General features: G+C 44.4%; 3 protein-coding genes across 5 annotated transcripts; 1 reads left to right on the forward strand and 2 right to left on the reverse strand.

Moving 5' to 3' along the window:
* Window positions 1-4,224: 4,224 nt before the first annotated feature.
* Window positions 4,225-13,403, reverse strand: pik3c3 (phosphatidylinositol 3-kinase, catalytic subunit type 3). 2 transcript variants are annotated; one of them, XM_028429601.1, is made up of 26 exons: window positions 12,977-13,403; window positions 11,865-12,053; window positions 11,631-11,774; window positions 11,405-11,534; window positions 11,229-11,255; window positions 10,191-10,277; window positions 9,999-10,094; window positions 9,844-9,915; window positions 9,660-9,764; window positions 9,497-9,589; window positions 9,219-9,404; window positions 8,771-8,901; window positions 8,270-8,351; window positions 8,109-8,176; window positions 7,891-7,996; window positions 7,649-7,765; window positions 7,429-7,560; window positions 7,054-7,182; window positions 6,157-6,226; window positions 5,977-6,041; window positions 5,801-5,885; window positions 5,648-5,722; window positions 5,392-5,560; window positions 4,959-5,049; window positions 4,667-4,792; window positions 4,225-4,542 (listed from the first exon to the last, which is right to left on the reverse strand). In XM_028429601.1, exons 1-26 carry the CDS (start codon window positions 13,039-13,041, stop codon window positions 4,528-4,530), a joined length of 2,655 nt encoding a protein of 884 aa, XP_028285402.1. In that variant the 5' UTR covers window positions 13,042-13,403; the 3' UTR covers window positions 4,225-4,527. The 2 variants fall into 2 exon arrangements, with proteins under 2 accessions (XP_028285402.1, XP_028285403.1); XM_028429602.1 differs by lacking the exon at window positions 11,229-11,255.
* Window positions 13,404-15,875: 2,472 nt separating this feature from the next.
* On the forward strand, window positions 15,876-16,975 carry msmp1 (microseminoprotein, prostate associated 1). The gene is given in 4 exon segments (XM_028429590.1): window positions 15,876-15,909; window positions 15,912-16,025; window positions 16,102-16,210; window positions 16,491-16,975. Coding segments are annotated over 4 exon segments (429 nt in total). The 3' UTR covers window positions 16,663-16,975.
* Window positions 16,976-17,014: 39 nt separating this feature from the next.
* rgp1 (GP1 homolog, RAB6A GEF complex partner 1) lies at window positions 17,015-19,929 on the reverse strand. Of its 2 annotated transcripts, XM_028429356.1 has the most exons (10): window positions 19,703-19,929; window positions 19,385-19,500; window positions 19,003-19,136; window positions 18,827-18,910; window positions 18,592-18,741; window positions 18,284-18,430; window positions 18,055-18,182; window positions 17,800-17,977; window positions 17,479-17,704; window positions 17,015-17,390 (listed from the first exon to the last, which is right to left on the reverse strand). In XM_028429356.1, the coding sequence occupies exons 2-9, from the start codon at window positions 19,498-19,500 to the stop codon at window positions 17,481-17,483; spliced, it is 1,161 nt and encodes a 386-aa protein (XP_028285157.1). In that variant the 5' UTR covers window positions 19,703-19,929; the 3' UTR covers window positions 17,015-17,390; window positions 17,479-17,480. The 2 variants fall into 2 exon arrangements, with proteins under 2 accessions (XP_028285157.1, XP_028285156.1); XM_028429355.1 differs by having other exon boundaries at window positions 17,015-17,704; window positions 19,703-19,927.
* Between the last annotated feature and the right edge of the window lie 122 nt (window positions 19,930-20,051).

Below are 20,051 nucleotides of genomic sequence, written 5' to 3' on the forward strand. Positions count from 1 at the left end.
CCTACCTTTCACTGTGAGCATACTAACATGTTGATGTATGACAAATATTCAAATTCCAGCCTCAGTTTGTACTTTGTGCGAGTGGCGTCATGCTAGCGTCCTAAAATAAAATGAGCATCAACGTATGAGTTTAGTCTTCTGGCACATGTCAAGATGATGGTAGATCCATGTTTAAAAATGTTATCGAGAGCTTATTAGCATTGTTAACAAAGCACTCTTTGTCACATTTTTGTCACATTTATAGTCCCATATTTTAAGGAGCAGCGAAACAAGTTTATATCCTATTTTCAAATCGTCTGTTTTTTTCTCCTCTTTAAGGGGATTAAAGCCTTTCCTCTCTCTTACAAAATCAGCAGCCTTCAATTAAATCCTTATCTCTCTCCACCCCTTCCACCCTCCTTCAGTCTATCATTCCTCCCTGCAGTTTGTTCCGTCTCCTCCTCAGCGGCGCCTCCCAGGTGGCCTTGTCTTCCTTTTAAAGGGAGTTCATCGCCTCCTGTTCTCGGCATGCTGTATAAGCTCATCACAGTCTAGCTTTCTGGGTCCAGAGGTCACCAAAGTCGCCATGGGGACACCAGGTGTTGCCTGGGCGATGGTGGGCCTGAGTATGACTGTGGCCCTTCTCCTCACAGGTAAGCTCTGAGGGTATCACTGTTACATGTCCTTTGGTTTGACGTTTGACTGTGCTGTAGCCAGATGGCGTGTTGCATCTCCTCCTCCCGTGCGCACCCACGCTTCCAAGTGATAACAAAGTTGTGACAATTGGACTTAACAGGTCGGCGAGCATCGGTGTGTGTGTGTGTGTGTGAGCTATTTTGGTGAACAGGTTTCGTGCGATCCTTCCAGGGTCGACTGGGTTAGTCTGTGACACGACGGTGGAATCACTGGACTTAGGCTGCCTCCTGCGGTGGGATTGTCCTCATGCCAGCCCTAATACCACCTATACAGTCCAGACAAAAACTCAGGGGTAAGTCTGACTGATTTTGTGTGTGTGTGAGAGACATTTCTGCAGATTTAATCACACTTCGTCCTCTAAACTTTTGTTATGTCCTGTCTATAGATCCAAAATGGAAGAAGAAGTTGTAGAAATATGCACACGTAGAAGTTTTATTCCCAGTTTCTATAGTGTTGCATTTTGTGTAATATGTCATCATTGTCATGTGACCGTGCTCCTGTGTTGTTGCCGGCGTTGCAGGGACCCCTGGCAGGACGTGCCGTGGTGTGTTTGGATCTCGTCCCACAGCTGTGATGTCTCTCAGGTCTTTTCAAACTTTGAGGTGTACAACATGATTCGTCTGGGTGTCCACCTCAGCCCCACCTCTACCATCTGGATCGAGCCACGCAAGTTTGACTACAGCGATTTCAGTCAGTGACAGTCGAAATCCAAACCGGTGCTTCTGGCTCTGTGTTTGACGTGTGTGCAGCTTATTAACCTGTCCCTCTGTCTTCTCAGCCTTCAGCCCTCCATCCATCTCAGTTTCTCTCAACGAGGACCAGCTGCTGGTGAAGGTGCAGTTCCCCTGTGCTGCCAACAGGCAGTGCTCTCTGGACAGGTGCTGCCCCATCTCTAAACTGATTGACCCCTGGACCACAGTGACTTTGTACAGCGGGCTGAGTCGCTCTGCATATCAGGTCTGACCCCCCACACACACAAGGTCTGTGTCTTGTATTGAGATTTCTATTTACTTTACTTATTTGTATTTTGCAGAGCCGGACAGTTTGGAGTCAGGAAGTGGTGTCCTACGTTGAGTTCCCTGGTTTGTCTCCGGGTCAGAACTACTGTGTTGTGGCCAATTTCTCTTTCCCTACATTCTCCATGGCAGCTTCTCCAAAATCTGCCGCTCAGTGTGTTGAAATTGATTCCAAATCAGGTGAGAACAAGGCAAAAGGTGAGTTTACAGTTTTAGGTACTCATGGAGTGTTGCCCATTGCCATTGTCTCTTAACAAAATCCAAAGGCCTAGCTAAATCCCCTGCTCTGTCTTGGCTTGCCGTCTCCTTCGGTCACTCTGTTGTTTCACTTTCTTTACGCAGAGTGTGATATTATTCGGCGTTGCTTAAATGATTGTTTGGGTGGGGATTTGTTCAACCTGTATGTGTTGGCACCTCGCAGGGCTGCTGCCGATCCTGCTTCTGGGAATCGGTCTGATGAGTATGCTCCTTCTTCCAATTCTGACTGTGTTTCTGAGAAAAGTCAGACCAGCTGCTCCAATGCCTGAAAATCATCCCAAGTCTCCGGTAGGATTTGTCCTCCTGCACTCCATTGTTCTTTTTGTTAACACGTTTACAGATATGGATTCTCTTTTTTTTCCTCTTTAAGACGTCTGTTCATGATCCGGTCGCACTGGTTCCTCTGCAGGTGGTCCCAGTTGACCTTTGTGACATTCACTTGGAAGTCACTAATGACCACGTCTCCATCGAGTCCTCTTCAGGTGTCCCTTCCAACCTGGGCCTGAAAACCACCATGGGAATCACTAAATCAAACAATCCCCCCCTCTATGGCTCCGGCTCAGGTGCAGGGTTTTGGGACAGTGGAGGTACTGAGCTAGAACAGCACTTGGACTCGGGCATCAGCATCCCACCTGCATCTCAATCTTGTGATGAGACAAATGGAGAGTGAAGTGTTGCTCTGTAGAGTTGTCACGGATTGACCTCACCGAAAAAGGTCAGGGCTTCTTCACCTGTTACTAAGAAAATTGGACCCTCAAAGTGGAACACTCTGGTCCAGAGACTCTACAAGTTGGACAGAGGGCAGGCCACCACCAGACTCTTGCACTTATATGCCTCTCTGCCAGCCCTTTAGGTACTGCTCTTGTACATAAACGCTGACCTCTCTGTCTTGTATTAGAGGGATGGTTTCAGTCTGTACTCCAGGGCCACCAGGTGACCTCTGTGATCCTTTCAGCTGGCAGCTAGAACTGACAGAAACGTGGCTCCTGGTCTGAAACATATGAGCACATTCCTGAACCTGATCAGTGAGTCAGAGTGCTGCATGTAGGGGGGGGGGGGTCAGAGAATTGACTGCTGAGTGAGACGTACCAGTGAAGCAGAAACGGTTTCTGTGGCAGGTCCAGGAGGAGCTGTTTCTCTGTGTACGTACACATCCACTGGATCAGTTGTGTTGAGGTCCAGTGCCGCCCAAGAGGCAAGTCCAAACCGCTGCTCACCTCTCCCTCTACAATGACGTAACAGAGGGTGTTTTGTCCTTCACTGCTCTGAAGAGTCTCTGACTCACAGTTGCCCCGTCAGAGCGCCGCTGCCTCTTACCCGTGACCGACACCTCATTCTGCCTCCTGCATAAAAAACCAAGGAACATCTTGACCTCTTGCTTTTTCTGCCTTCTGTTTTGCTGGTGCTGCATTCTTTCCGCAACATTGGGGAGTTTGTGGGATTGGCTGTCCAATATTGTTTGTTCCGTCTTTTCCAGAGTCCACAGAGACCTGGGGGGGTTATCCAAAGCTTCGAGTCTGTGGTATGGCTTTTATTAATAAGCACAGTGCTTACATTGTGGAGACATGAATTGATGTGTAAATCAATTAAGCTGAAGATCCTTTTTTTCGGACATTGATGTATGGTGCAATGCTGTGATTTTAAATTGATGATGCTAGGATTAAATCTATTTATAATTTGCAATCTAACTACATTTTTTATAACCAAAACTTACTCATTATAAATGTATATATGTACAGGATTTTGAATCCTGTTCTCACACTCTGAATTTGGCACTAAAACCCTGTAAGAACACGTCTTTGTTGATGTTTGAGCCTAATTTTGAAGGAATTTTCCAGAAATATTGGCCGCATTCACAAGAACAGGATGGATGTAAGGTCACTGTGACATTTGACAACATAGTTCCCGTCAGTTCATCTTTGAGTGCAGCTGAAATGTTGCACCAAATATGAAGAATTTCATACATGTTGTGCATGAATATGTTAATTATTTCACTTCTTAAGAAACAGATATTGTGCGTTTTGATCACACAGCGCAGCTGGTGTTTCATGTCTCTCTCGTGTCTGGCAGGAAATGTTTAGTCACTGGCTCGGTGACTCACCGCCTCTCCGGGTGTTCGGCTTGTTTCTACCCCCAGCGTCGGCGGTATGACCGTCCACAGATGGTCAGCAATGAAACATGTTGCGTGTCGTAAACACTGCATAGCAGCACTTTTTTTGGGCTGACATGATAAAAAAATATACACCCCCTTTAGAAATACACACACAAGTGTGTGTAGTAGTAACAACAGTCTTTTATTTGGCCGTTTATTCATTCAATAATTAATATACAGAATATATATACAGAAGCAAACAAAGACCTGTGTGCGTCTTCGTGTCGCCGTCTTGCAGTAAAGGTTGGCAGTGCATTCTTGGCCTTTTTTTTTTTTTTAAACAGTGTCACTGGGTTTCTTTCCTTCATCCTCACACACACACACACACACACACACAAAATCTGCATCGGTCTGGCCGGAGTTGTGTGTTACTGCTGCAAAGGTTTGATCCAGTCCAGCCTGGTCTCCATTGCGTATCTGTTCTGTTCATCTGCGCCAGTACTGAAGAGACAGGAAGAAGTGTTATGGTATGACTGAGCTTTAATCCAGATTACAGTTTTCCTAGATTAGTTCTGTGCGCCCTGACTGCCTTTACTTTACTTCTCTACTCCATGACTGGACTTACCTGGGCAAATTTGTGTATCTGCTCAACCACAGCAGCAAACAAAGCTCCCACACTCTCGTCAATCAGACTCTGCATGTAGTGAACCGCCTCTTCATCTGACAGGTCCAATCTGAACTTATCCTGCACCTGGACACAAAGAGTCACATTTTTTATTCTTCAGGAAATGCCAATATAAGTCCTAACAAATTCTCTTAGCCTCTTAGCCATTTGATTATAGTCTCAGATTTGTCTGGATTTTTAACAGAGGGCACAGATGCTTCTTCATTTTCAGTTCGGGTAACAGCACACTTACCTTTTTAACAGTTTTATCAGGCTCCAGAGCGATGTCAGGAATATTGGCGTCCACCATGAGAGAGAACAGATTCAGGATCAGGTTGGAGTATCTGAAGAGAAAGAGGGAAGAAGGAAGGAGGATGTTTGACTAAAGTGACTGAGTATATGTAAATATGTGTTTGTATTTATGGCAGTAATGCTCCTGGTTGGTTGGTTTGTGTCTTATAAACCCAAGTTTTACTCTAGAGGGAATTGTTGCTATTTGTTAGCATGATTTGCTGTGTGTGTTACTTATTATACTTAATACTGTTACGGTATAGTTTTTGTCACGGTTGGCATCACTCTTGGGACGTTAATGAAAGTCAACATAAATAGTAAAATAACTAAGACTTGACAATTTGTTCCTGACTCAGATGTTTAAGCCTTAGAGAGACATGAGTGCGACTCTGTACCTTCTGAGGTGAAGGAAGGCGGTGTAGCACTGCTTCCTGAACTCCTGGTACTGCTCGCTTTGCATGCCTCCCATCCCCTCCACCATCTCTTTACTCAGCTTCATGGGTGGAGGCAGCGGCTTGGGGTCCCGGCCCAGAATGTAGCCGAAGTCGATGTGGAAGAGCTTCCCTGAATAAAGAGAGGGTGATAGTTGTGAAGAAAAACTTGAAAGCCTAGAAATCAGGATGTTAACCATCATCTCTGTGTCGGCCTCACCAGTCTTTGTCAGCAGCAGGTTGTCCAGGTGTCTGTCTCCAACTCCCAGGATGTATGTGATGACACAGTAACCAGCTGTGGGGCATGAATTAAGAGTCAGGTCATGAGTTTGAGCCAACAGAATGAGCTCTGATCTGATAATAGAGCTCTCACCGCAGCTCTTGACATAGGTGTCCATCACCTCTGAGCTGATGCCATAGGGACCTTTTTCACTTGGTGCATGTTTCCTGAAGAAACTCTTAAAAAAACACACACACACACATGTAAATCCTGATCACACACACTTGAACACACCTGATCACACTCCTCCTCCTCCTCCTATGCCTCACCTGGATGTTTCCTTCAGTAGCCAGGACTTCAGCGACTGGAACAGACTGAACAAACTGCATAAAACCTGCAGCAACAATATTTAAGGGACTCTTAAAAGTACAAAAACTTTTCTACAATCATTGTATAATACTATGTTATATAGATATTTTCACCCAAACAGAATAATCGGTACTACTTACCATGCTTGGTGCTGGTGGCCAGAACTTTGTATGGCGTCAACTTCAGGTCCAAATTCTCTTTTCTTAAAAGCTGTTTTCCAAAAAACAAAAAAAAGAGTCGTGTCATTAAATGTGTTAAAGGGCAGATTATGTGGTCCAAAGATTGTGCACCTAAGTTTTTAAAGCTAGAGTGCTCATCCCCTCCACTTGTTTGCATGTAATTCTGTGCATGATTGAAGTGGCTTTTATTGTTTGTATTACTACTGTAGATCTACTTTCAATCTTAAATTAGTTGCAGTGGTGTTGTCATGTTTCTTAGTTATGTTTTTTTAATTAACCTTTTCTATACACACGGGGGTAGGCAGACCGAAGACGGGACGGTTCATGTTTCACTGCAATATCTCCGTCCGGGCGCAGCCATTTTGTGCTCTTTGTTGACAACCTATACCTCGTTGGAAAGCCACTTCCGTGAGCTATTGATTGACAGCTCGTTTGACCATATAAAAGGATCGAGGGCCTGTCCACAGCCAAAAGTATCCAATGAGTGACTATATCGAGCGAAGCACCTCCCTCTACTCGTACGCTTGTATTTTCAGCCCATTATATTTGACGCTGAATCTGACGTAATGGACGTGTAGCCAATAAACTTTCCGTCATGGGGATGTCCCACATGAAGGGGTTGTGGAAGGGGGGTGGGCTACAGGCCTAAGCGTAAACATAAACAGTGGATGCCGGCTGTCCGTGCGTAAATGCGTAACAGTGAGAGTGAGCGTATATCTCCATTCCAGTGGTATTTCCAGCGACCAGAGAGAAATACACTGTTGAAGAAGTTATTGAAGAGTGTACGAGACGGGAAAGCGACTTTTCTGACGAGGATGTCTCGGATAACTCGAACATCTCAAAACAAACAGCTCTTACTTTGTCCATGAGTGAGATGATCTGCAGGATGAGCTGGTCTTGTCTCAGGTCGTCTCCGTGTTTGAAGATCACGGGGTACATGGCTCCATCCTCTGCCTTGAAGATCAGCTTGGCCGGCATCAGAGCACTCTGAAACAATCACATTAGCTCTTTAGCCTGCTAACTAGCCTCAGCGGTGCTGCTTGCTTTGATTAATGTTGTTCGGCAAATGAAGGTGCAGGCTACTGCTGGTCAATTACATAAGGAGGACACTCTTATCAGGAAAGCTCATGTCTGTAACAGGCTGCCGTGTTGCTCTGATCCTGGAATAATGGCCTGTTACTTTTCAAATCTCTCAGTGCTGTTACACACGAAACACGAGAAGTCTGTGTGTACCTTAAAAAGAGTCGCCGTCTCCGGGACAATCCCTCTGATTCTGATCAGAGGCTCCAGAGGAAGAGGAATAGGTTCGATCTCTGACAGGTTCACCTTCTCGTTGTCAGCCAGCAGAGCCTGCAGCCGCTCCGTCTGCAGAAATAAATAGAAAGACGCAGATGTAAGTACAATGCAGCAAGATGAGTGAGGCTAAAACGTCCCAGAGGGAAGCCAGTGTTACCTTCTTCTTGCGATTTCCACTCTCTCTTTGCACAGCTTTCATCAGCTGCACCAGTCTGTCTACAAATGTTTGCTGGGCGGCCAACGACGACCGCATCACCCTCACACTCTTATCACCCTGGAAGAAAGACAAAGCGTGAAACGTTATCGCCAACCTCTACCTACAGTGCATCCATGAACACTCTAAGGTCACAAACGTATCAATCACAGCCAAACGTCAGCGTCTAATATTTTCGTCCCGACCTTGAGTAAAGCCTGGCTGAACCTCCTCATGACGTTCAGGTACATCTCATGGGTCTTTGGATCTCTCTGCTGCGTGTCCTGATCCTCACACTCCACAATCACATACCTGAGGAGGAAACACAGATTTTACACACACACACACACACAAATGCATCTTATCTGTCACACACTAAGCTGCTTTGCATTTCAGACAGATAAACACTACAAGCTGCACTCACCAGTACAGGTAGTTGGCAAGCGTAGAGTTCTTGCAAGCGCGCGAGATGAGGAACGTGCACAGATCTTGCTACAAGAGACATAAAAATGTGCATCAAAGAGCTGATGCTCACGCGTTTACTTTATTTTTAGTTCTATTTTACTTTCCGTGACTTTTTCTTACCTCTAAGTTCTCGCTGTCGGCTGCTTCCTTGCCTTTCTGTGATGCAGAGGGTGGTCCAGATGTGCCAGAAAGAATCTGTGAACTAGAAAAAAAAAGCATTCAATTGAAATATAAAGTGATACAAAATGAACAAAGAATGCATCGTTTTGAAGACCAACGCTGATTAGGTGTTGTGTTCAGTCATTTGATTTTCGTGTATGTCATTCTACATGTGGGTCAACATGGTTGCAGAGATGCAGCTGTCTGCATCTAGCCAGCAGCCTGAGATTCAGGCCACAGCTGCAGATCTGCCAGTAAAATCATAACAGTCCAATGAGCTCTGAAAGAGAAATAATCAAATCCTGCAAAATCAGCAAAAACTCTCCCAGCCAGCAAACATTTTGGGTTAAGTAAGACCTACAGTTATTAAAATGCCAGAAGAGCACCTCTTGTGCCCCCCCTCGCAGTGCTGTTAGTGAGTCATTTATGAACCACAGAGTAGCTTTACATCCAAGCACTGACCTGTCCAGTGTGGAGTCATCTGAAAGTCCCTGGCTGTCTCTCTTGCTGCCTGGCTCCAGGCCTCCCTGGATATCACTGAAGTTCTCGTACTTGAGTGCCTGAACAAGCTGGAGAAGGTACATCAGCAGGTCCTGCAGAGAGGAGATCGTGATGGTGAGAGAACTTTGCTTGTTAAGTTTGCTTAGGTTGCTTAATAAAGTGTACAAATATGTGACAGATGTCATTAAATAGTTCTGGTTCTGATCTTGTCACTGTGTGTAAAGATTTCTCTTCAACATTAGTCACATAGCAGCCAGCAGCTGGTATGTTCAAAGAGGTCAGGTTGTGCAGTTTAATTTGACATGTGAAGCACCGTGTTGATGAATACTTCTAGAGGAATTCAACGGAAGGGAGGAGTTGTTTTTTTGGGTTAGGATTAATAGGTCAACATGTAACCCACACACTGTACCTCGTCGTCAGCCTGCTGCAGGCGTGCCACAGCGTAGCGCCTCACTGTGGGGTTGGTGAAATGGGAGGATAGCAGCTCCAGGGAGTCCTCCACATCCATTGGCTTCCACTTTCCCAGCAGCTCCAGAGCCTGCTTGGCCTCCTGAGGCAGATCCCAGTTCACACACTTAAGGAACTTTGTCAGGGCCTGAACGGAAGAGGGAGAATAACTGTGAGGGAAGTGACACACAGAGATGCAGGTTAGCAGATGAAAAAAAAAAAAGGTACCAACACACCCACCTTTTCCTGTGTGGTGAGGTAGTATCTGAACTTCCACACCAGGTCCTGTTCCTCAGAGCTCAGCTGCTTGGTTGGAGGGTAGCTCACGATGATCTGTGGGTGCACACCAACGTCAGTGTAACAGTCTTTGGTCCACAGCAGACAGATACAATATTGTGTTTACATTGAGCTGGTCACGTGTGGCAGCGTTGGGCTTCAGGTCGTGATCGGACGGCCCGCTGCGGAGGCTACGAGCCAGTTTGTGATGCTTGCTCTCCACCAGGTTCTCCTGTGAGGAAAAGGTCAAAGTACACTGTGAGTTAACAAGTATGATGTTCAATCTTCATCAGAGCTGTGTGTCCTCTCACCATCCCCATCTGCGGGTCAGGGACTTTGACGATGTCACAGCTGGTAAGATTAGGCGATGCGTCATCTCCATCCTGAAAGAACAACACACCAGATGATACAGTCAGCTCTGCAATGCGCCGACTGCTGTAGTTAGATGCTATAATAATGAAAATACCTTTTCATAATAGACAATACTGTACTCCTTGTCATTTGTTTTGATGCGAGGAAACTCCACCATGAGGTACATGAAGTTTGAGCTACGTTTCTCACTCTGCAGAAACACACACAGGTTTTTAATGACAGTAATTCCTCATATGATGATGCTGATCTGCTTTTTTGTCTTCAGATTCCAGCTAAACCACCTCACCTCATTGATCATCTCAATCTCTCTGAAGGTCAGCCGGTCCAGCCAGTCCACCTTCACCATGTGACCCTGTCGATGAGCTTTTGTCAGCTGGAGGGAGAAAGAAGGGAAGAAGGAAAGAAAGTAGAGGCATGATGACAACTGTTTACCAAAAATATTTTAAATAATTACAGAAGCTCAGGTTCTGTTGTTGGTAGCTGGTGTGCGACCACAGCCGGACCGATCATGCACAAAGTCAGGCCCAGCAGCCAATCCTGCATCTCCAGTCACACACTCAGCAGCCAGCTCGCTCATCAGTTAGTGTCAGGAATGGAAGCACAAACTTAGCCACACAGCTCAGGTGGTTAGAATTAGTAAGTGCTGTCTGAAAGAAATGAACTGCACACAACCTTGTTTTGGATAAAAGTCCCCATGAAACTAGTCTCTGTGCCCCCCCTAACTAACCAAACTAAAACCTTAATGGATGGGAAACTATGACAAAAAAAACCCCACAAACTGCAGTTCCCCAAATGACCACTTGAGGCTGACTCCAAATGTGAGCAGAAATGATCAAATTGTATCCGTTTCATGGGAACTTCAACTTGAATGTACAAACGAACCAAAACAATAGTGTTAAAAATGTTAAAAACAGGCCAATCTACTCGGAATATATTAAAATAATATTGTACTCCCTGACACGCTCCCTTTAGATATCCCTAAATCATTTTTTTTCACAGAACATGAAGTTCATGCACAGACACACAGAAACACTCTGACGTATGGCAACAGCAGAAAACATAAAAAAAAACAATGTGTGTGTGATGCTTTCGAGAACGCAGCCATACACCTAGACACACAAGTGTTCACATTAAAACCTGAGTCAAAATGTATTTGCAAAGTCACTATATATAGATCCATGGAACACTGTGAACAGAGCGAATGTCTCTGCCCCAGTCTGAGCTCTCCTGAATACATTTTGGCCAAGGCTTTGTACACACACACACACACACACGCACACACACATTCTGCATTGCCAACACTAACTTCTCCACTTGTACTCACATCACTGAGTACCTCCAGGTCAGGGCCCTGGAACAGACGGTGGTTTAGACTCCAACGCTCATACAAGGTTCGTCTTTCATCCAACTCATTCTTTTAGCCACACACACACACACACAGTCCTATCCTTGCCTCTGTTCTCTCTCTCCCTGTTCACAAACAAATATACAGCATTGTACCTTGGCAAGTCTGCCCATCTGGTCTTCTGTCAGGCTGCTGCTGGTGCGTCCTGGCGTGGTTGTGGGCTCCCCTCCATCACCCTCTACACCCGGCCAAACCTTCAGGTCATGCATACCTTGTCGGAACATGCTAGAACAGGACAGGAAGGAAGCCATAACTGATTTTGCAACCTGATAGAAAAACAGATTTTTTTTTAAAACACTAATAGGACAGGGGTTCACCTACCCATATTTGCCAAACAGGGTGACAGTGGTCCCACCAACAGGGACGGCTCTGCCGGGTCCATAGATGTCCCACACTGTGAGAGCGACCTGGGCACTTTGAGGAAGGTCGGGGTACTTGACTGGAAGCCGCAGCCACTCATTCCAGCTGCACAGGCACACAGAGGGAGACAAACATCCGATCAACTGAATGTCCCTTCACTGAACAATTATTGGGAACAGACCGCACAGTTCTTACTTCCAACGTGTGCTGAAGGCTTTGTACGAGGTGCGAACAGGCAGGGCAAGAGGTTTGCCTTCAGCAAACACCTGACAGGTGACGTAGAGGTCTGAGCAGTTCTCCTGGTAGAGGCCAGAGAAACGCAGCATCGGGTCCTCGAGCAGCGCTTTGTAGCTCTTCTGCTCCCGTTTTCCTTCTAAACTGCCTCTGAAAGAGGAGAGCAGAGAAACACGGCCATCACTCACACCTAACATGAGTCAAAAACAAGATACATGTCAGGATCTACTTCTGAACACAAAATATAACAATAGATTGAATAGATTGATGTTTTGCTGTGACTCATACAACATGGGTTTCAGTGGAGCAGTCATATGATCAGAAATCCTGCACAGCTACTTAATTAATTACAGAATTTTAATGCAATGATTGGACTCATGAGCTGCGTGCATGACTTAAAATAAAGGACACATTGTGCTCCCACATTCCAAGTCATTAGCATGTGCTACCAATTTATACTAATACTGAAAACAAAATGAGTGTTTAATACTTGATTCTAACTCAAATTTAAACACAGTACTGTATAAAATGACTCAGCACCAAAGATCTTAGAAACATTACTAATCAGTAGGCGGAACTGTACAACCTAAATCCTGATATACCTGATTAATACATTTGAACAATTCATTTGTGAATCAACTGAGCTGCTTATTTTTCAGCTGTGGATTAGTCTTTGAATACAACCAGGGCATATTTGGATTGTAAACACATCTCTTAATTTCCTGTAAAAGCCTAAAGAACTACATGTGGCATAAAAATTACACCTGCAACCTGCAATTTAAAGAAAACACAGAAGGAAAGCAATCAATCTTTGGGATACTTTATGTCCAGTAGAAACCAATTATCTGGGAAATATTTAATACTTCATGATATCTACAGTCAAAATGTGACAAATCATTGCTGCTGCAGATGCTCTGAATTGTTTAAAATCATACTAAACATTGACAGAGAAAATGCATCTGACTAAATAAACACAAAGCTACACAACAAGCATCCTGTCAAGTCACAAGACACATTCCTCTCACCGCTAAAACCCCAAAACACGATTCGAAACGTCAAGTCCAAAAACTTACATCTTAAGTTGAACGTTGATGTCCAAGTCACAGCTGTAAACATAGTTAAATTTATCGGTGTCCATCTTCCGACGGGGGAAACTCTAAATTCGACAATAAAACCCGGACGACTTCAACATGAAATCCCGGACGGTCCTGTGAGACTTTGCGACAAGGCCTCGGGTTGGCAACAATAACAGTGCACAGAGGCCGGCTAACACCGCGGACACACACCAAAGACGCTCAGTCTCAACATACGTGTGGAAAAAGATGATTCTGAGCGCCTGGATTCACGGTGAAGACATTATTTGAAAAGCTGTCTCACCGGGCATGATTTGGTGGTTTTGATAGCTACACAACAACATAGAAGTAACCGAAATCTACAGGAAGACTTAAGTAATCGCTTTGGGATACGGCGAAGACGAGACGGTTGCGCAGACTATCGTTAGTTCGTGGGTTGATTGATCGAGTCTGTAGCGGAAAAGAAGGAAACAGGAAATAGGCGGATCGTCCGTCATTCTACTTAAAGCGGCAGTACAGAATTAAACTGAATATCAAAACAACAGAAAATGCACTACAAATCTCACATTTGCATTGATCTGTTTGTTTTTTTGGGAGGAAAAAAGTCTCAGATTTAGCTCAACCTTAAGTAGCCCTAATCTTCACACACAAAAAAAATCTTAAAAAAAAAAACACTGAAAAAAATAATATATATATTAAAAAAACAAAAAACTAAAACAAAAAAAATCGAAAGTTTAATGTTTAGGCAACAGGTCCAGGTGAAATGTCAGACAAAGAGCGGTTCAAAAACCCCTTATAGATAATTTAAAAACAAGGTTCATTATGTCGCCGGGAGCAGTGGAGGTGGGGAGCCCCGTTCTGGAGCCAGGCCTCGTGGCAGAGCGGTACTGAGTAGAGGTAGTTGGGCTTGCCATCACACACAGTTTGGTCTCTGGAACCCAACTCCTTGACAGAAGTTAGACTCTCTTCTATTCTGGAGTTGCCCACAGTGAGAGGCGGCGGGCTGGTGTGGGCTTGCTCATAGCTCCCCAGCTCAGCTGCCATGTGCTGGAGTTTTCCCCAGTATGTAAAGGGGGTCGCCTCCCTGTGTCTTCGGGTTGGGGAGAGGTCTCTCACTGTGGTTTCAGCTCATGGGCTGAACAGCAGTGCAGAGTACCTGCAGACTTTCTCAGAGTGGGTACTGGAACATGCTCTGACTGGGGACTCTGTCATCTTGCTGGGGGACTTCAATGCTCACATGGGCAATGACGGTAATACCTGGAGAGGCGTGACTGGATGGAACCACCTCCCCGATCTGAATTCGAGTGGTGTTTTGTTATTGGACTTCTGTGCTAGCCACAGTCTGTCCATAACAAACACAATGTTAAGCACAAGGTTGTCCAATGTGCACCTGGCACCAGCAATCCCAGAACCTGGTGGTGGACACCGGAAGTCAGGGATGCCATCAAGCTGAAGAAGCTCATTATCGGTTGGCCTCCAAGAGATTCTGGCAAACCATCACTTTTTTATTTATCACTTTTAATCTACCATAATAATCTGGTAATATAAATGTGATGTAAAAATTAGGTTTATGCAGTTATGGTGGACATGAATTACCACTTATGATTTCTAGTCATCAATCGAAACAGCCCACGAACCAAAAATCAAAGATGCCAAAATGACAACATCATGATAACAGCCTTGTGAACTTACAGACATTAAATCCTCCCCAATTAAAATACACTCATCACCAATTAAGTGCAAGTCCATGAAGAGCTGCAGGCGTGTAACAGGAAAATCCTGGTCTTTTGTTTTGATGAGGTCCTCCCTTCTCATCGACACTGACGACAACAACAAATCAGGGTGTAACCTCTCTGTCAGTGGGGCTGTATGGGCCCCATAGGCTCTGAGGAGGTCAGCAGCACCGCATAAAAAGACACACTTTTGGGAAAGCTATCAGCACTATCCAACTACTGTGGAGGTACCACAGAAAATACACAGAAAACACCATGTTATGAGGCTCCGGGGCCTCCTGTGAGAGGAGTTTTCCTATGATCTTGATCTCTGCCGGCAGATAACAAACAAGTGGAAAAAGATGAGTTAATGTTCTGTTACCACATGGACTAATAGCACTCTGCAAAGTCATGGAGAGGACAGATTAGACGTTTCACCTTTTATGCAAAGAGAGACCAAACGTCTGCAAAAATGTACGTTAAACTAGGTCCTAACGGAGAGACTTAAAGGCCAATCCTGATGTTGATATCAAACATAAATACTTAAAATCCTAATTAGTCTAGTAGGCCACTTGTGTGATAAAATAAGGTATAGTTAAAAATGAAGTAATATATTCTAAGTGGATTTTCCTGACGTTTTCAGCCATAGTGGCAAGTTAAAAAAATGTTCCATCACAGTTATATCAACGTGCATCAACATGCATTATAGCCTTTTCAATGCAGCTGCTAAGGCTGAGAGCACCCAGCAGTAGATCATCACTCGTGGTGTTATTTGTATATACATGATTGTAGACATGTGTTTTACATGTGGAGTTTCTATACAGCTGGGAGCTGCCCTATACAAACCCAAAAATAGAGGCTGAATGAGGATGAATCATATTTGATAATTCCATCCATCTCTCCACCTCCCTCCTTTTATTGCCCTACAACTCACCTCCTTCCCTTCCCCTCTGTTAGTCACCACATGGATGTGTCATTGTTTCTATCACTTCAGGGATTCATGCCCACTGAAGCGCAGCGAGGTGATCTCAAGAGTGCCAAAACTGTGCCAAGATACAAGCTTCCCTTCTCTCCACATAACACCTCCTCCTCCTCCTCCTTAACATTCCCAAAGGATGGCACCACCAGCACCTTCCACAGCCAGGACTGCGGGCCACACCTCCACGCCATGGTCTAAAACCCTCAAGATGTATAAATGAGGGAACAGAAGGAGAAGAGGAACCACAAGCAGATGAAGATGGAGCTGACCAGGGTTAACTTAGTGCTCGCAGCTCTTCTTCTGTGGAACAGTGGTTGTAGCTCCGCTGCTCCCATGGAGTGCCACTTTGACTCCAGAGGTGAGGTTTCCTTCTTTTAATGTCTTTCACCATCTAAACCTTTTTCCTTCTGTGTTAATTGTTCTTGGATGTGCAGCGCTGTGTGTGTTCGAGGGGAGGCACTACTCTCTTGGTGAAACCTGGATGGACAATGCCTGCATGCAGTGCACCTGTCTGCACCCAGTCGGCGTCGGCTGCTGCGAGACGTGAGTACACAAACAGCCGCTATGGTTTGGCGTCCATATGGACGAATTCTCCAGATGCTTGAGTAAAAAATGCAAAAGTTATAGTGTTAAAAAAGTTTTACTTTGTATTAGAATACATAGTTCACCATAAAGGAAAATCTAGATCACATTTAGCAACCTGTGGACTGTATGACTTTGTTCTACCAGCACCAGCAACTGGAGTTTACAGTCAATAATACAAAGAAGTGGCAAAGTATGAATGGAACTGCTTTACCTCCACTCCACTCCTGTCCCCGTACAGGGTACATCGGCCGGTGGACTTCCCAGCGTGGTGTAAGGTGCGGGTGGAGCCGGTGACCTGTCAAGTGTCTCTGGTCCAGGCAACTGACCCCCGTCTGCCCTGCTACCCTGATGAACTGAACAAGGACCCGAGCCACGGATCACTTCAGCTGCAGCAACAGCTGGAGGGCTAGAGCCTGTGAAACAGCTACGTATCAGAAGCTTTTTTATACACATACTGACCACATGTTAAAGAGCACCATGTAATAGACTGGGTTGTGTAAGAATGTGACATTTACCTGTGACAGTTAATCTGCAGTATTAAACGCCAGTTTCTCCGCTAATGGCTGATATGATGCATATACTACAAATGCTTTTAAATACAAGTTTCTCTCTTTAAATGCTTCCTTCTTGAACAGTCAATATAACTTCCTGTAAATATGATCAATTATACATGTACAATAATATATATTTTTGTTAGACCTGTTCCTTGCTGTAACCCCATTTAACCACTATATAAAACATACCAAAAAATAAAACTAAACATTTAAAATTTCAGCCACTTTTAATTTATTTTTGTGGTTCTTACATGTCTGTACAGCTTTTTGCTCAAGCTGGAGGAAAAAGCAGTTACACTGAAAAAATAGCTCATATAACAGCAAACAGTGATTTCATAAAATGAGAAAGAACGAGTAAGAATAAAATGAATATGAAATGAAATAAATACATAAAACGCAGCAGAACCACAGCAGTGTAATCTTCCCAAAAAAAAAAGATGTTCAATCAGATTTAGAATGCACGACAAAAAGGCAAAACATACAGTAGGTTGCATACTTTACATATCGTGTCCACTGGCTCTGCATAAACTTTAGAATAGCTTCTTTATTCCTGAAACATGCACCTCTGTGCAAACATTTCTCATCTGCAAAGGAAAAAAACAACCTTCTTTTACACACAGGACCGTGCAAAGATATTTGCCAACAGTTCATTCCCCAACCTCACACACGCACAGTCAAATATTAATGCTGTTGGTCCCTGTAAACTGGGACACATAGGACGCCAAAGCTGGGTTTGTGGGCAAGACTTTGATTGGCAGATTCCAACTGAAGGTGTCCACGTCAACGTGCTCCGCCCCGGCCCACACTGTGACCTCTGATTGGTTCTGCAGAACAGTGGGAGGCTCCATAGGCTCCCGGGCTGTGACAAATTCAAAGTGCAGTCGCCACCTCAGGGTCACTTGGGGGGGGGGGGGAACAAAATAGAGTTTGAAGTTTAGTGTTAAATGTTAATCTTTTAAGTTACAAACTCATTCCAGCCTTCTGATAACTGACCTATGTCTGTGCTGAAACCTGGCGTGACGTTGAGTGGGATGGGTAGAGAGAAGTGACTAGAGGCGGTGTGAAGGCAGGACTCCATGTGTCGTCCGTGCCCGGTCACGCTGATGGCCTGTCCTGGCCGTCGCTGATACTGCTGCTGAATCTCCTCCTCGCTCTGTAGGCTCACTGAATACTGGAAAACACAAACACACAGTGTTACAGAAAATTTCCACAGTGACTGTTTCATAGATTAAGAAAAACTTAACACACCTGCAAGCAAGGAATGTCTCCCTCTGAGAAGTTGAACGTGCCAATGATGTCCTCCCCAAGTCTGTAAACAGTCTTGAAGATGCAGAACTTTGCCACTTTTCCACGCATGTTTGTGATGTTGAACATGTCTTGACAAAGCAGAAGGAAAAATAAATGTGAACATTCAATTAAGAGAAAGAAAATATATATGCTTTTATTGAGATCATGTAGAGAAAAGAACTCTTCTCACGTGGGCAGCGTCTTGATGTGGTGACCATCAGCATGTCCAGTGCTCTCTCCAAAGGGCGAGCATCCCTGCGGCTTGCTTCCTCTTCCTCCAGGAATGGGTTGGAGGGAGAAACCTCCTCGTCCTGAGGGAATGGAGGCTCTGGCATGCCTACATTTGGACATGAACAGTGAATTTTAACATGAGTCTTGTTGTAGTTTGGCTTTGAAGCAGAAGTGAATATTTCACAACTCCTGTGGTTTTAAAGTGTGAGTAAATCAAGAAGTAAAATGCAGTAGTATCAGTCTTGAGTCACAAACTGATGGCCTCACCCTGAAGAACCAGCACCCTGAAAGGTACTCTGAGCAGTTTGATGGGAGAGTTAACCCTCTGGCAGCCAATGGTCAATTTGTAGACGTACTTCACTGCCTGACCACGGAAACTAGGAGGTCCGTCACTGGGTACAACCTCGCTGTATGAGTCTGTGAAAGAGCACCTATACAGTTAAGACAGAGTCACATACAGAGACATGTTTTTTTTTGTTTCTACACGTGTATTCACACGCACAAGTTTTACTCTCGCCAGGGTCCAGACGCAGGTCACAGAATAATATCTTGGGTGGTGTGTCCAGCACACACTGCCCCCGTTCTCCTGTGAAATAAAGAAGGAGACGGAGGCGATTTGAACATTAAGCATTAAAAACAAAGCTGGTGGAAGTTTTGTTGCAGCTAACTTATACTCACCTCTGCTTGGAATAAGCACAGTTTCGCTCTCAGCCTGGACATCTTGTTTGTTTCCCTGAGCCGGCAGATCTACTCTATTCTCACTGGCATGGAACTGACAGTGGATCTGGGCGCTGGCCCAGGCCAGCATCTCACTGAAACACAGTCAGAAAACAGTGTGATTCATTTAACTGTCTGACTGTTACAAAGTACCAGATTAAACTAAGCTAGCTAGCTAATAAGCTAAAAATATATTAATTTAGCAATAGCTTAATGCAAACGTCTTCATCTTAACACATTCAAAGATAAGTCATTTATACAATTATATGAGAGACATATTATATATATATATATATATATATATATATATAAGTCTCTGAAGAAATGGAGGTGAAAATCCAACCTGCTGGCAGAAGTGGACAAATGAGACATCGGGTTGGTGAACGTTATAAGACACTCCATGAGCTCCCCAGCAAGAAACACTGGGCCTCGGGCCATGGAGGCCACCACCTCAATCATCTGCAACGAAGAAAATAACCACGTAACGATATAAAGATTACACCATAATATAACCCATGCAATCAATGTGCTTTGCTCTACAGTTAAAAGGAGCTATAGATATTGGTGCAGTTTATGTAAACAAACCGCGTCCAATATTGGACTGCAGATACAAGTTTACTTGTTTGGTCGTTTTCCCCGAAGGCTGCTGTTAAATACGTACCTCGGCCTCAATTGACGCTCCCCTAAAACACTTAACACGCGATCTTATCGCAAATGAATCCTAAATGTACTTATTGGATTAAGTTTTGTCGCAAAAAACTTAGCATAGCTTATCTAGTTAGCTAGCATCGCAGCTATAGTAAACAAAAATGTATTATGCAGAGGCATTCTTCATCCGGTGCTGCACGCCCAAGCACGAACCGTGGGAAAAGAGAAAACATCGCAGGACAAAAAAGTTACAAAACAAACGTATGTTTTCTTCATGACCATGTTCACTTTAATGTCCAAGTCAGTTATCGCTTTTTTATTTTTCATTTTATATGGTTTTTACGAAGTATAAAGGAGTTTAG

Source organism: Parambassis ranga, chromosome 18 (assembly GCF_900634625.1).
Source record: "Parambassis ranga chromosome 18, fParRan2.1, whole genome shotgun sequence".
In the NCBI taxonomy this organism is placed as follows: Eukaryota; Metazoa; Chordata; class Actinopteri; family Ambassidae; genus Parambassis; species Parambassis ranga.